General features: G+C 56.2%; 1 protein-coding gene across 1 annotated transcript in view; it reads left to right on the forward strand.

Annotated features, from left to right (window-relative positions):
• The window catches only part of CAMK2A (calcium/calmodulin dependent protein kinase II alpha), a gene marked incomplete at its 5' end in the record, with an annotated part of 60,445 nt that extends 55,305 nt beyond the window's left edge, over positions 1-5,140 (forward strand). The window contains 2 exons of the mRNA XM_080804501.1: positions 1,267-1,495; positions 1,777-5,140. Of these exons, the coding sequence (XP_080660627.1) occupies positions 1,267-1,495; positions 1,777-1,780 (233 nt within the window). The 3' untranslated portion in view covers positions 1,781-5,140. The remainder of the gene's footprint in view (positions 1-1,266; positions 1,496-1,776) is intronic.
• Positions 5,141-12,582: the final 7,442 nt, after the last annotated feature.

The raw sequence follows: 12,582 nt of genomic DNA on the forward strand, positions 1-12,582 counted from the left end.
AATAGTAATAATAATAGTGGCTCACGTGTTTCATAGAGAAAGCTGGCTTCAGGTACCTTTCTCAGTTCTGTCATGATTACAAGCCTTTCTGCTTGACTCTGGAAATCTCCATGACCTTACCCCATGACCACCAATTCCATCCTCACAATTCCAAGATCCTAGGATTCCTCAATTTTAATATGAATCGGGTTTCCATAATTCCATATGTCGGGAGTAGGGGTTGCAGATCAAGGGTCCATAGGCCATATCTAAATGACATATATGCTTCTCGTGGCTTGCATGAGGTTTTAAATTTGAATTAGTGGCCAATAATAAAGATGAGGCATTTTCACATAAAAATTCAGATTTCTAGATTCTCCTCAAAAATCATGTGTGGCAATGTGGGTTCCATTAAAGCTGACACTTGAACAACACGGGTTGGACCTGTGTGGGTCCACTTCTACACACATCTTCCCCAATAAGTACAGACCGGCCCTGTAAATGCATTTCCTTTTCCTTGTGATTTTCTTAATAACAGTTTCTTTCCTCTAGCTTACTGTATTGTAAGAACGTAGCACATAATACAAATAACATACAAAATGTGGGTTAATCGACTGTTGATGTTATCGGTGAGACTTCCAGTCAACAGAAGGTTGTTAGCAGTTAAGTTTTGGGGAAGTCAGAAGTTATATGTGGATTTTCAAGTGTGCAGGGGGTTGGGGGTAGGGTGCGGCTAACTTCCCTCCCCCTCATTGTTCAAGGGTCAGGTTCTCACAGAGAGCCCCCAGGGAAGCTGTGGACAGGGCGCCCTCTGCAGGTGGGACAAGGTGTGCTATTCACCACAGTCTCCACCGCTCCCTATGGCTCGCTCCCTGACCCAGAGGCAAAGGGTCTGTTACTATTTAGCATCTTATACCCTTCTCGCCCCCCTCGTTTATGTACTTGTCTGGCCTCTGTAGGGAACCTGGTTTTGAGACTCTGGTCTAAGTTCATCTGAGTCTACAGTCATAGCCCTATACTTTCACGCGTCTGAGATCCTGTGAATCTAAAATCCCATTCCCCTGTGTTTAAAGAATTGGCATGTCTGAAATTCATTGTCTCTAATCTGGGATCTGCTCTAGCCATCTGGAAGTTCTGCCTGGACTCCTAGCTGAACCCCTCCTGTGGAAATGAGGCAGGCGGGGGGTGCCTCTGCTGAGAGGGTCGCTGGGAGACAGGGAAGTGAAGGAAGGGACACAGGAGGCCCCCCGTTGCATCTCCTCTGCCCCCTCCCATCCCCACCTCCAGTGTGGTCTCGGAACAGCAAGCCTGTGCACACCACCATCCTGAACCCCCATATCCACCTGATGGGCGACGAGTCGGCCTGCATTGCCTACATCCGCATCACGCAGTACCTGGATGCAGGCGGCATCCCCCGCACGGCCCAGTCGGAGGAGACCCGCGTCTGGCACCGCCGGGACGGCAAATGGCAGATCGTCCACTTCCACAGATCTGGGGCGCCCTCCGTCCTGCCCCAGTAAGAGCTCCTCCTTTCTGCCATCTGTCATCTGGGACAGTCTAAAAGAATGGGGGGCGGTGTCAGTCTGGACGGGGACATGTTGGGGAGCTTGGGTGCTGGAAGGCCATGGGGTGGGGGCTGGAGGACCACGGGGAGGAGACCAGATCTGCAGGTTCCCGGGGTAGGGGGGCGGCACTGAGCGGGACCTGCCGGAAGCAGCTTCGACCCCATCTAAGGATGGGGAGGGGGCTGCCCTCAGAAACACTTGCATTACCCCCCACACATATAATTTCTTACAGCTGAAGGACCAGGCCGGGGGCCCTGGACCGCAGAGATTTACTCTTCGTTCATGGAATGTGGCTGCTGGTTCTCCCACTTGGATTTTGCTGGAATTCCCCCAATCACGTCACCTCACTACCACCATCATCACCATCACCGTCAGAGCTACGTCAAAAAATCCTGCCTGCTCACAAAAGCTATCACGACTTCCGAGCAAATGGCACATCTCCCTGCCACCCCCTGTCCCTCTCGCTCTGTGTCACCCGCCAGGGCGGGGCCGCCTCAGGACTGGGTGCCCCCAGGGGGGGGGCCCTCCCCTCTGGGTGCTGGCTCCGAGGGCTCCCCCTCCTGGCTGTCGTCGGCCTGGTCTTGCCTTGGCTGTAGGCCAGAATGCCCAGCTGTGTGTCCCCCAGCCACTGAGGAGAAGGAGGGGCGGAATCAGGAGGAGTGTGGCATCCGCCCCCCATCTCCCTGTCTCTCCCTTCCAGGGTCCCCCCAGCCCCGTGAGCCAGCCTCCCCTGTGGGAGAGGGTGAGAGAGGAGCAGACGCCAGGAGCCCCCACCTCACACTGCCTCCCTAGCTCCTCCTTCTCCAGTCCTGCTCGTCCTCCTGTCCATGCGGACCCTTCTCCCTCCGTGCGTGGAGTGCGATCCTCTCAGGGTGCCCCCACTCTTTCCTTCTGCCTTCGGCTGATGTTTACCTCCAACAGTAACGCCCATTCCACCCTTCCATCAGTCCCGGAGAATTCCAGCTTCGTCCCATCAGAGGGAGAGAATCTGATTGCTTTTTTGGGGGCAAAGAAGGCACGTTTAGGTACCACTCCTACTTGGACCGCATGCCTTTTTATAGCCAAACTCCTGTGTGTTTTGTAAATGGATTTTGCGTTCATGGATATTTATGTAATAACTAAACCTCTCAAATTATTGTGAGGAGGGTCGGGCCGGGTTGGGAAGGGATGTGGGAAGAGGGGTGAGGGGTAGATTTTTTTTGTTCTAGGTTTTTTTTCCTTCTTCTTCTTCTTCTTTTTTTTTTTTTTTTGTGGTTTTGTTTCGTTTTTTGTTTTTTGGGGTTTTGGTTTTTTTTTTTTTTTTGGTTTGTTTTGTTTTTGTTTTCATGTCATCTCTGAGATTCACTCTGTCATCTGTGGTTATCTGGGTCCGAGGTGGACTCAGCCCTGGGTGGGGTGGAGGGCCTCGCTGACATTTTGGTCCCAAGGTTCCTTTCAGGATTCTAGAAACACCAGATGTTAGTGCTAAGAAACAGCAAATCAGGGCAGAGAGAGTGGGGGAGGTTGTCAGGACAGAAATATCTTTTTTTTTTTTTTGCTTGCCTCCCAAACTGAAGTTCCTACTAGGACGCTTCCCAGATTCCCAGGATTTCATCCCACCGCATCCGTGTGTGCCCCCCCAAGCACTCCCCAGTCTTTGGGGGTTCACGAGCATGTGTCTTCATTGCCTCTCCCTTCCTCATCTGCTGGTCCAAGCAGAGCACTGGAATTTCTCCTCTTCACGCCTCGTCCTGCAGCCGTGGGTTCGAATCTCTTTCTTTTCTTTTCTCTTTCCCTCTTCCCCGGGATTGACTCTGATGTGGAATGCCTTGGCACGTCCACTAGGATCTACTGTCTGCACTGTTTTCTTTGCATGACTTTATATGCAGTAAGTATGTTCAAAAAAAAAAAAAAAGAAAAGAAGAAAAACATTCAGCAAAACCAATCTACATGTTTTGGACAAAAAAAAAAAAAAAAGAGGTTGTATTCTCAGTGTCCGACTCGGAATTATGTTGCCGCCTCTCTGTGCTTTTTGGCCTCTGTGTGGCCGTGTTCTGCCAGCATGAGATACTGTCCCCTCTGGAGGATTTTAGGGGAGGAAGAGCCACATCCCCGGGGATCTGGAGGAGGCTCTGTTTCCCCCGAACCTCTGGGGAGTCCTGGGTGTTGGCTGGAGGACTGGTGGAGATGTTTGATCTGGGACTTTCTGAGTCCTCCCTGATCATGAGATGTCTGCTGGGCCCTTTTCTCCACAGCTGCTGCCCTGGGGACAGGTGAGGCAGGTTGGACTGGGGCTGCAGGCCAGGAAAGAGGCTGCCTGGGCTTCCTGCTCTCCAAACTGGTTGATCACTGGCCTCTATCCTAGGCAGACACCCTGCTGCCGAGGCCCAGGGCGTAGGGACTTGACCTGCCCCGGGTCCAGAGGGCTTCCCACTAAGGCCCAGTGATCCCAGCGTCCCAGCGGTAAAACCGCCTGCCTCCCTTGTGAGCTGCCAGCTCCCACAGCAAGCCCCAAGCCCAGCGTGAAGGTGTGGCCTTCACAGGGGATGCTGCAATTACCAAGACCAAGTCTGGTCCCCTTCTCAGCCTCAGTTTCCCCATCAGTTAAAGGGTTAAATATTCCTGCCCAGCCTATGCTGCAGGGTTGATGGGGGAATCCAACAGGACAGTGAAGTGAAGCCCAATGTACCTGTGAGAACTGACAGGGTTAGTCACTGGCTAGACTCCTGCTTCGTTCTGAGCCTGGCCAGCCCCCCACCACTCCCGCACCTGCCCCTCATTCCCCTCTTTGGTGCCTGTCAACTGCTCATTAGCAGTGGACTGCGGGGAAAGAGCCATGCTTTGGGGGTTAGTAGGATTAGGATTCCATTCCCAGGTCTGACCAGACTTGCTGTGTGACCTTGGGCAAGTCCTTTTCCTGCTCTGGCCCTGAGTTTTTCCACCAGGGGCAACTGAGCTGGAGGACCCCAGTGTCCTGATTCTTATTTGCTGGCACGCCTCATGCCTCCTATCCACTGTGTCCCATTCCAAGTGCCAGAGAAATGGAGGCAGGTCCCTACCCCAGGAGGAGATGGCTCCCCCGGAGGAAGGCCACTCCGGTGGGTAGGAAGTCAGCCAGCGTGGACCACAGGGCATTGGTGCCATCCGGAGGCCCAGGCAGGGGAGGCTGGCAGACACAGTGGCCCAGAGCCCACCCCCACCAGACAGTGAAACTCTGCTCCTCTAAAACATCCTGTAGATGCAAAAAAAAAAAAAAAAAATCCAGACCTAAGACCAGACCTAGGCTCCAGCATGCCAACACCTCTATAGGAAAGTATTCTCCCAGGACTGTGCGCCCCGAGGCGCTAATCCTGGCCTCCTGTCTCCCAAGGGGAGACCCTTTGGGGGATGTGTTTGCCAGACTCCCCGTGCTGGTTTCTTTGTTACTATTTGTTTGGGGATTTGTTTCAGTTCTTTCTTTCCTTTCTTTCTTCTTCTTTTTTTTTTCTCTTTTTTTAAAAATATGTGGCTGTGAACTTGAATGACCACTGCTCAAAACTTCTGCTATTGGGTGGGAGGGGGGAAGAAGGGGTGTCTGTTTTACTGGTGTTTTCAGTGCAATAAATAGCTACCAACTTCTGCGCACTTGCTGTCTCCCAGTCTCTGCCGACCAACCACACTGGGTTGGGGCGGGGGTGGGGGTGGGGGGGGTGGTGTTTGTTTCCTGTTCCAGATCTCGCTATTTGCAAAATAAAAGCCAAGGTCTCCTTTCTGATTGGGCCAACTTGGTCTCATGCTCAAGACCGAGCCAATTACAGTGGGATTATGCCTGAACCCTGTGGTCTGGCCTTAAAACCAGGGATGAGGCTGGCTTTCTCTCAGCCACACCAGGGGCCCTGTATCCAGAGGAAGGGGGAGGTTGACACGGGTTGCCGCTAAGAGCCGGCCAGCAGCAAAGTCTCTCACAGGGGCCTGGGGGCAAAGCTCTTCTCCTCTAGGCCTTGGATTCCTTGTAAAATGAGAACTTGTTCCAGAAGAAGTCCCTCCACACCCAACCTCACAGACAAGCCGCTAGGCCTCAGAACTTCTGGAGACTAGTTTGGAGAAAGGAGTAAGGGGAGAGGCCCCTCAAAACCCACACACTGTGGACTGAGTGCCTGGGACAGGAGCCCTGGGGCTGGAGAGAGGGACGGGATGAGAGGCTCCACTGGCCAAGGGGCGGCCCCTGTCACAGCAGAGGCCAGTGTGGTTCTCTGCATCCAGGCTGTCAAGGTGGAGCCAACGTGTGGATGCAGAGGCTTTGGCCCTTAGGCCACGGCAAGGTGACCACCCATCCTGGTTTGCTGACACAGGACAGTCCCAGGCAAAGCAGGTGAGCTGGTCACTCAGCCATGCGGCCCCCTAAGTTACCTGGATTCCACAGCGCCAAGGGGATGTGCCTTCTGGAGCCCACAGTCCCCTCTAGACCATGCTCGGGGTGTCTGGGACTCCAGATTCCTGCACCAGCCACTTCCAGAGTCCATCCCCACTGCTGGTGTGCACAGGGCCGCGAGGACAATCTTCACAGCAAGAACAGAGGCCAAGGCTGCAAAGGGCCAGAGGGTGGGTTGCAAAGGGATGTGGGGCCTTGCATTTGCACTCTTGGCCTGGAGTCGGGATGCTGAGCCTTAGCGCCCGGACTTCTCCCAGCTCCGCCTTCCCGCAGATTAGAGATCTCTACTTGGACGGGAGGAAGGGCCTGAAGGCGGGCCAAGGGTTCACGCTGCTATTGCAGATACTCGCCAGCAGGTGGCAGTGCAGGAACAGGTTACAGGCAGGCCCCAGGCCCTGAGGCTCGAGCTCCCAGTGAACGTCAAGAGGTACCCTTTGACTCTCAGAAAGTACCAACTCCACCCAAAACACTACTGTTACCTGACAGGAGCATGACCCCTTAGAGCTCGTGGAGTGCTTTCACAATACCTCTTGTGTCAGAACAGTCCTACCCTGAAAAGGAAGACAATGAGACTCAGAGGCAAAGAGGCTTCCTGCCAGGCAGAACCAGGGGTCCCTCCAGGGCCCTCCAGTGTCCCGGTGCTTGTTTTCCTGTCTCTGAACAGCCAGCAAACTGTGACTGGGGTTCTTAGGAATCTCCTCTCTTTGACCCTCTGTTCCTTCCAGCGACCACCACAGTCCCTACCTACCTCCGCACTGCCCATTTACTACGAAACCCACTGACTCCCTCAAGCTAACTCTTCCTTCACGCCAAGGACCACGCACGCCTATACCTTTGTGTGTGCTCGCACAGTCCTCAGTTCGCCCATCTACCGGCCACTGCATTTCTCTTCTGTTCATTCCACGTTGTAGGGCAGAGGGAGGGAACCTGACTGGGATGGCCCAGGGTGTGAGGGAGGGGGGTGGGTTTTGGAATTTTAGCCCCTCCAAACACCTGCTGGGGTCTGCTGCAGCCAGCTGGGCTCTAAGTAGGACCCAGTGATGAGAGGGACCTGTCTCTTGTCCCCAGAGAGGCCACCCAAGAGAGTGAGAGCCACGCGGCGACCCAGAGTGCACGGTGGGCTGGTGTGGGGGCTGGGCCTGGAGATGCGAGGCCTCTCGGAGCCAGAGGAAGGAGCAGAAGCATGGCAGGTGCTGGGGAGGCCTTGTGCCCATGCTCACCAGGGTGAAAGGGGGGGTGGGGTAGAGGCAAGGCAAAGTCTGAGAGCTCAGAACAGTGGATCAGGTAGGGGTGGGGAGAGATGAGGCTAGGGAGGAGGCTGTGGGAGGCCAGAGTGTCAGAGTGTGTCCCAAATCTCCTTTGTTGTGGATGTGCTTTTCTAGGGCACAGGTAGGTCCCTAGCAATGGCAGTGGCCTTCCCCAGACCCTAAATCCTTTAGGAAACATCCCCCAGCAGGTGCTGGGAGTGTTTGCACAGGGCAGGGTAGGGCAGGTCCAGACCTGTGGGAATGGCCCCTGCTCCTTGTCCTTCCTCCTGGGACAAGCCCCACCCTCCCTCCTCCATCTGGACCTACCAAGGTCTCAGAAGCCACCTCCCTCTGCGCATCCTGGCCTCACCATCCTTTCCTGGGCTTTGGGCCACAGCCAGGGGATGGATGGAACTATCTAGAAGTTGACTACTTTCACTCAAGGAAAAAGGGAGAATTACCATCATTCTCTCCCGGTGTGACCTTGAGTGAGTTCCTTTCCCTCTCGGGACCTCAGATTTCTCACGTTACAATAAGGGGGTTGAACCTGTGGTCCCCCAAATACGGGAACTGTGCTGGCTGCTGCAGAATCCCCACGGAATAGGCTAAAAATACAGATGTTTAGACCCTACCCTCAGGGGATAGGATGCAGGAAGACTGGGCAGGCCTCCAGGCAGCTGTAGTTTCAGTAAGCCGTCAGTTCGGGAATTCTGCTCCAAGCACCCCATTCCCAGTTCCCACAGTCACACTGGGAGCTGGAAGACCAGTTATCAGCGAGCCCCACCCCAGGCTTCCCGCTTCCCCACCCACTCCCCTGACGCAGCTAGATCAATATTGACCATTGGCCCTCCCCTGCCCCTGCCTCCTGCCACCCCAATTCCTAACTCTGTGAGACCCTGACCTTGGGTCAGTGGAGTCAGGGTCAAAGCCAGCCTTGGGGCCTGGAGGATTTTAGGGCTGCCCTACTCCTACATTTCATCAACACCTCCTGCGGGCTTGGCAGGAGCTCCCCGTCAGTCACAGAAGCCATTAGAGCCTTTAATCATTAACTCCATCCAGCAAGAGGGGCCAATCCCAGAACCCAGCTTTGAGGAATGGACACTGTTCCCCTCTGTGGCTCTCCAACCCATCCATTTTACAGATGGGGACACCAAGGCCCCGCCTCCAAGGCACTCTGCCATGGAACGGGAAGGTGCCAGCTCACCCTCTGCCTGCCGTCATTGCCTGACGCTGGCTCTGAGCACACCCGTCCCCGCCCTCCTTCTCCCTTTACTGGTTGGAGGCAGGAGCTGGGCCTCAGTTTCTTGATCTGCACAAGGGACAGGAGGCTCGTGAGAACCATCCCATTACAGGGCTTCTACCTGCCACGGTTTGCACTACGTGCTGTTTGTTTTTTTTTTTAAACTATGAACTGAGCACCTGTATTATCCCACTTTATCCCCTGAAGGGGGGAAAGCCATTGTCCACATCTTCCATCTGAGGATGCCGGGGCGGGGGGGGGGGGGGCGGGCAGGTCAGAGGTGAAGCAGCAGATCCAGCTCTGCTCTGACAAGCAGAGCCCAAGCTTGCCTTGGCTCCTGTTGGCTCTTGTTCTCAAAGGGAGGCTGTCACAGATGCCATGGACATCAGGGGCAGAGGCTTTCTTTCCCTCAAATAGAAAGCAATCCTGGATGGGGCACTGGGAGGAGGCCTCAGCATGGCCAAGGGGGGCGGACTGCTACCCTGTCCTGGGGGAGAAGGTCAGGCTGCAGGAAGTCAGGCAGAGACGGAAGGGGGGCGGGGAGGGGGACGGCGGGTGGAGCGCTGGCCAAGGATCCACGGGCGGGCAGGCAGCCCTGGACGCCCTTCCAGGGTAGGACCAGCGTCAACAAGGCCTCAGGCCCCAGAGGGAGTGGCCTGGAGCTCAAGGAGCCAAACTTTCCATGAGCCACCGGCAAAAAATGAGTCTGGAGAAGAGTGTCCACCGCAAAACCGTAGGCTCAGCAACCCAAGGTCACGTGAAATTCAGAGGGGCCAGGGCTGTCTTAACTCTTTGCTGGCTGTCGCTAGAGCCACCAGCACACTGCTTTCAGTTGCTGCTGTGTTGGGCAAAGTTGTGAGCAGGCACTGTGGGTCCCCAGGGCCACACAGCCAGGGAGGGGCAGAGCTGGGAATGAAGCCAGGCCTGCGTGGCTGAGTGGTCTGAGCCCCCTCCTTGATGCCCTGCCATGGTCCCAGGGGCTGGGGGTCTGGGGAGAGCGCTACAGGTGTCTTAACTGCACAGAAATGAAGGGGGTTGTCTCTGGGCTGTCACGGCTCCCCAGGTGTAGGGCTGAGCCAGGCTCCCTGAACACTCCAGGAGCCCATGCCTGATGGGGAATGGAGGGCATGTGAAGGACAGACCTAAAAGGATGGCTCGGGGTCCCATGGATGAATGGGGAAGACACTGGAACAGGAAGCCTGGGCCTGCTCAGGGCACCACAAAAGGTGAACTTGGCTGGGGTGGTAGAAGGAAACACAGGGGGCAGGACCTACTGAGAACCAAACACAGGTGACTGTGTGACCCTGGTGCTGTTCACCCTGACTTGACCTTGGGAATATGGCTGACCCTAATGGTGTGGGACCCTCTCCCCTGCCCTCTCCTGCTCCCCTTCCACCTTCGGCCTCCCAGATATTTGCTCTCACAGATCATAGGCTAGAAGGGACTGCGGATGGTCAGTACCCCATCTCAGTGCTTCCCAGTGATCCCTAAGGGCACACCATCTCTCATGAGTCCTAGAACATTCCTAGAAGAGGAGTGAAGGGCCCCAGGACACTCTCTCCACACCTGAGCCAGGCACAGATGCTGCCTCCCAGCCCTTCGCTGCCCCTCCACCCGCCCTGAGTCTCCCCAGGTCAGGGGGCCATGGGCACAGAGATCAGCTGAGAAGGAGAGCAAAACACTGATTAGGGGTGGGGACCCCGGGCCTGGCCCCAGCTTCCATACGTTGTCACCACGGGCCATGGCCCTGCTAATTCCCAGTCTCTGCAAAGCCAGAAAAATGAGACATTTCTCACAGAAATCCCAATTTCCAACTTCTCTTAAAAAGCTGGGCTATCTGGCACCCTGGGTCCATGCTTGTAGGGGCAGCCTCCCCGGAAGAGAGGCAGGCTTTCTTCTCTAGTGCACCAGGTCCCCACCACTGACTCATCACGGCCACCCTCTCTGGGGACCAGTCACCACCTGCTCTCCCGCTCACACCTACGGCTTCGTTCATCTGGCCACTCAGCCTGGTTCTGCAGGCAGTGGGCTTGTCAACTGCTAGGGCATTCTAGCATTCCAGGCTAGGGTTCTACTCCAAACAGGGCTGAGGTCTTCCGTGGGCTGTCCACTATGCGGCCATGGGTTCCTCTGATCTGCTCCCACTGCCGTCAGGCCTGGCTGGGGTCTGCTCTGAGCCAGGGCCCCCTGAGGTCAATAAAGGGAGGGGCGGGGGCTGTTGGGAGGTGGCAGAGGCGGGAGAAGGGTGAGGTGGCAGGACAGCCTGTCTGGGAGCAGCAGGAATGGGAAAAGCAGGACAGATGGGAAGACGGGGGCCCAGGGAGGACAGACCAGGAATCTCAGGCCCCGGGGGCCAGGGCAGTGAGCAAGTGCAGGGGTAGCCAGAGGCAGCAAGGCAGGGGAAGTGGGGGGTGGGGTGGGGAGGTGAAGCTGGTGAGCTCCCTAGGCTCCTAGAGGCCCGCAATGGCCAACTGGGAGTCTGGTTGAAGAGAAGGCCAGACTTCTAGGATCACGCATTCTGGATGCCCAGGACCCCAGGCTGCAGCCAAGAGGTTGGGCAAGGAGTCTGCACAGGACCATGGCTGGGGCCTGGGACCTGTCCTAGAAGGAGCGGGGAGGGCCTGGAGAGGGTTTCCCCTCCCCCCAACCCCCCTTTGGGACCACCACGGAGCTGGCGCCAGGGGCTCTGTGAGCAAGGCTGGAGCCTGCCCCCAGGGTGTGGGAAGAGGCACCTTGAATTGTGAAGGCCATTCCTGAGCCTACAGCAAATTAGCAATCCCTTGCTCTTCCTCCATCTAGAGCCCCAAACAAAGAGGGGCAGGAGGGGGCCTGGCCTTTTGTTAGGGGAAATTTATTAATATCTAAAAGATGCAGCAGCCCTTCCTCTCCAACCCCCCATCAAAGCCTTCACAAACACCTGGGCTTCGCATTTGAAAGGCCCTGAGGCTCTTTTATGTGGCCAGGAACTGCCAGGAGGGGGTGGGTAGCACCAGGAAATTCTTCCAGCCTGGGAAACTCAGGGCTTCTCCCAACACGGGTCTTCCAGCCCCAGCTACACCTGCTGGTAAGGCCGGAGAGCAGCTGGAGCCAGGAAGGGGAAGGCCAGCTGCCCAGGTGTGTCTCCCACTCTGCCTGCCTCTGCTGGGTAACCTTGAGCAAGTCTTCCCTATGGAGGGCCTCAGTTTGCCCATACATATAATGGGGGCGAAGTGGCTTCCTTGTCTTCGCCGCCCTTCCTCAACCCCACTGCCCCCACCACTGCCACAGAGAAATGGGACAGCAAGTGTCAGAAGCTGGGACAGCCAGGAAAGCGAACAGTTGAGCCTCAGTTTCCTCGTCCGTCCAACGGAAGCTGGAAACCTGCGTTGCCCACCCCCCTGGTTCTCAGCAGTAAGGAGAAGGGGTAAGAAGGATGACCTCATTGGTGTTTATTAACAATAAACCAATAGGACACGGGTGGGTTGGGGGGACAGCAGGAGAGAAAGAGGGCACACAGCCCAGCCCAGCTGCATGAGGGTGGCCTGTCACACTGGGGCACACTTTCACACTCCACCCTCGTCTCTCAGGGAAGGAGGGATCCCAGGGCAGCCCCTCTTGTGCTTGGGACCGAAGATGCCGAGGCCTCTGGCCACAGGCCTGAGCTGTTGGCTGCCCTTTGCTCCCTGCCTCCACCCTCATGCCTGGGCCCAGAGGGGGCTGCATCAGGACACACAGCCACGTGTGCGGACCACCTCCAAGCCTCTTGGTTGCCTTGGTGGCCCACAGCCAAGGTCAGTTTCCCAGCAGTGCCTGGAGCTGGAGGAGACAGTGAGGGCCACCAGAACAGGGAGAAGGGAACAGAGGGACCTCAGGTCCCACTAGGGGCCCTCACTCCCACCTCTCCACCTGTTTGCTCTGTCCTAATCATGCCCACGGCTCCCGACATGGGAGGGCACAAAGTCCAGTGAGGGAAGCTGTGGGCCCTTCTCAGAAGTGTGGGGTCAAAATAAAATACATTAGTTTCTCTGAGGGGTGGAAAATGTGGGGACCTCCTCCTTTCCCCACCCCCACCACCTCACTCAGGCCACCAGCCCCCCTTGCCTGCCATCCACAGGCCTCCCACCTCCACCCCGTCCCCTCTAATCCACGCTGCACACCGATCCTGAAAGCTAGTCTATCTAA

This window comes from Martes martes (genome assembly GCF_963455335.1).
Source record: "Martes martes genome assembly, chromosome: 5".
Taxonomy (NCBI): domain Eukaryota; kingdom Metazoa; phylum Chordata; class Mammalia; order Carnivora; family Mustelidae; genus Martes; species Martes martes.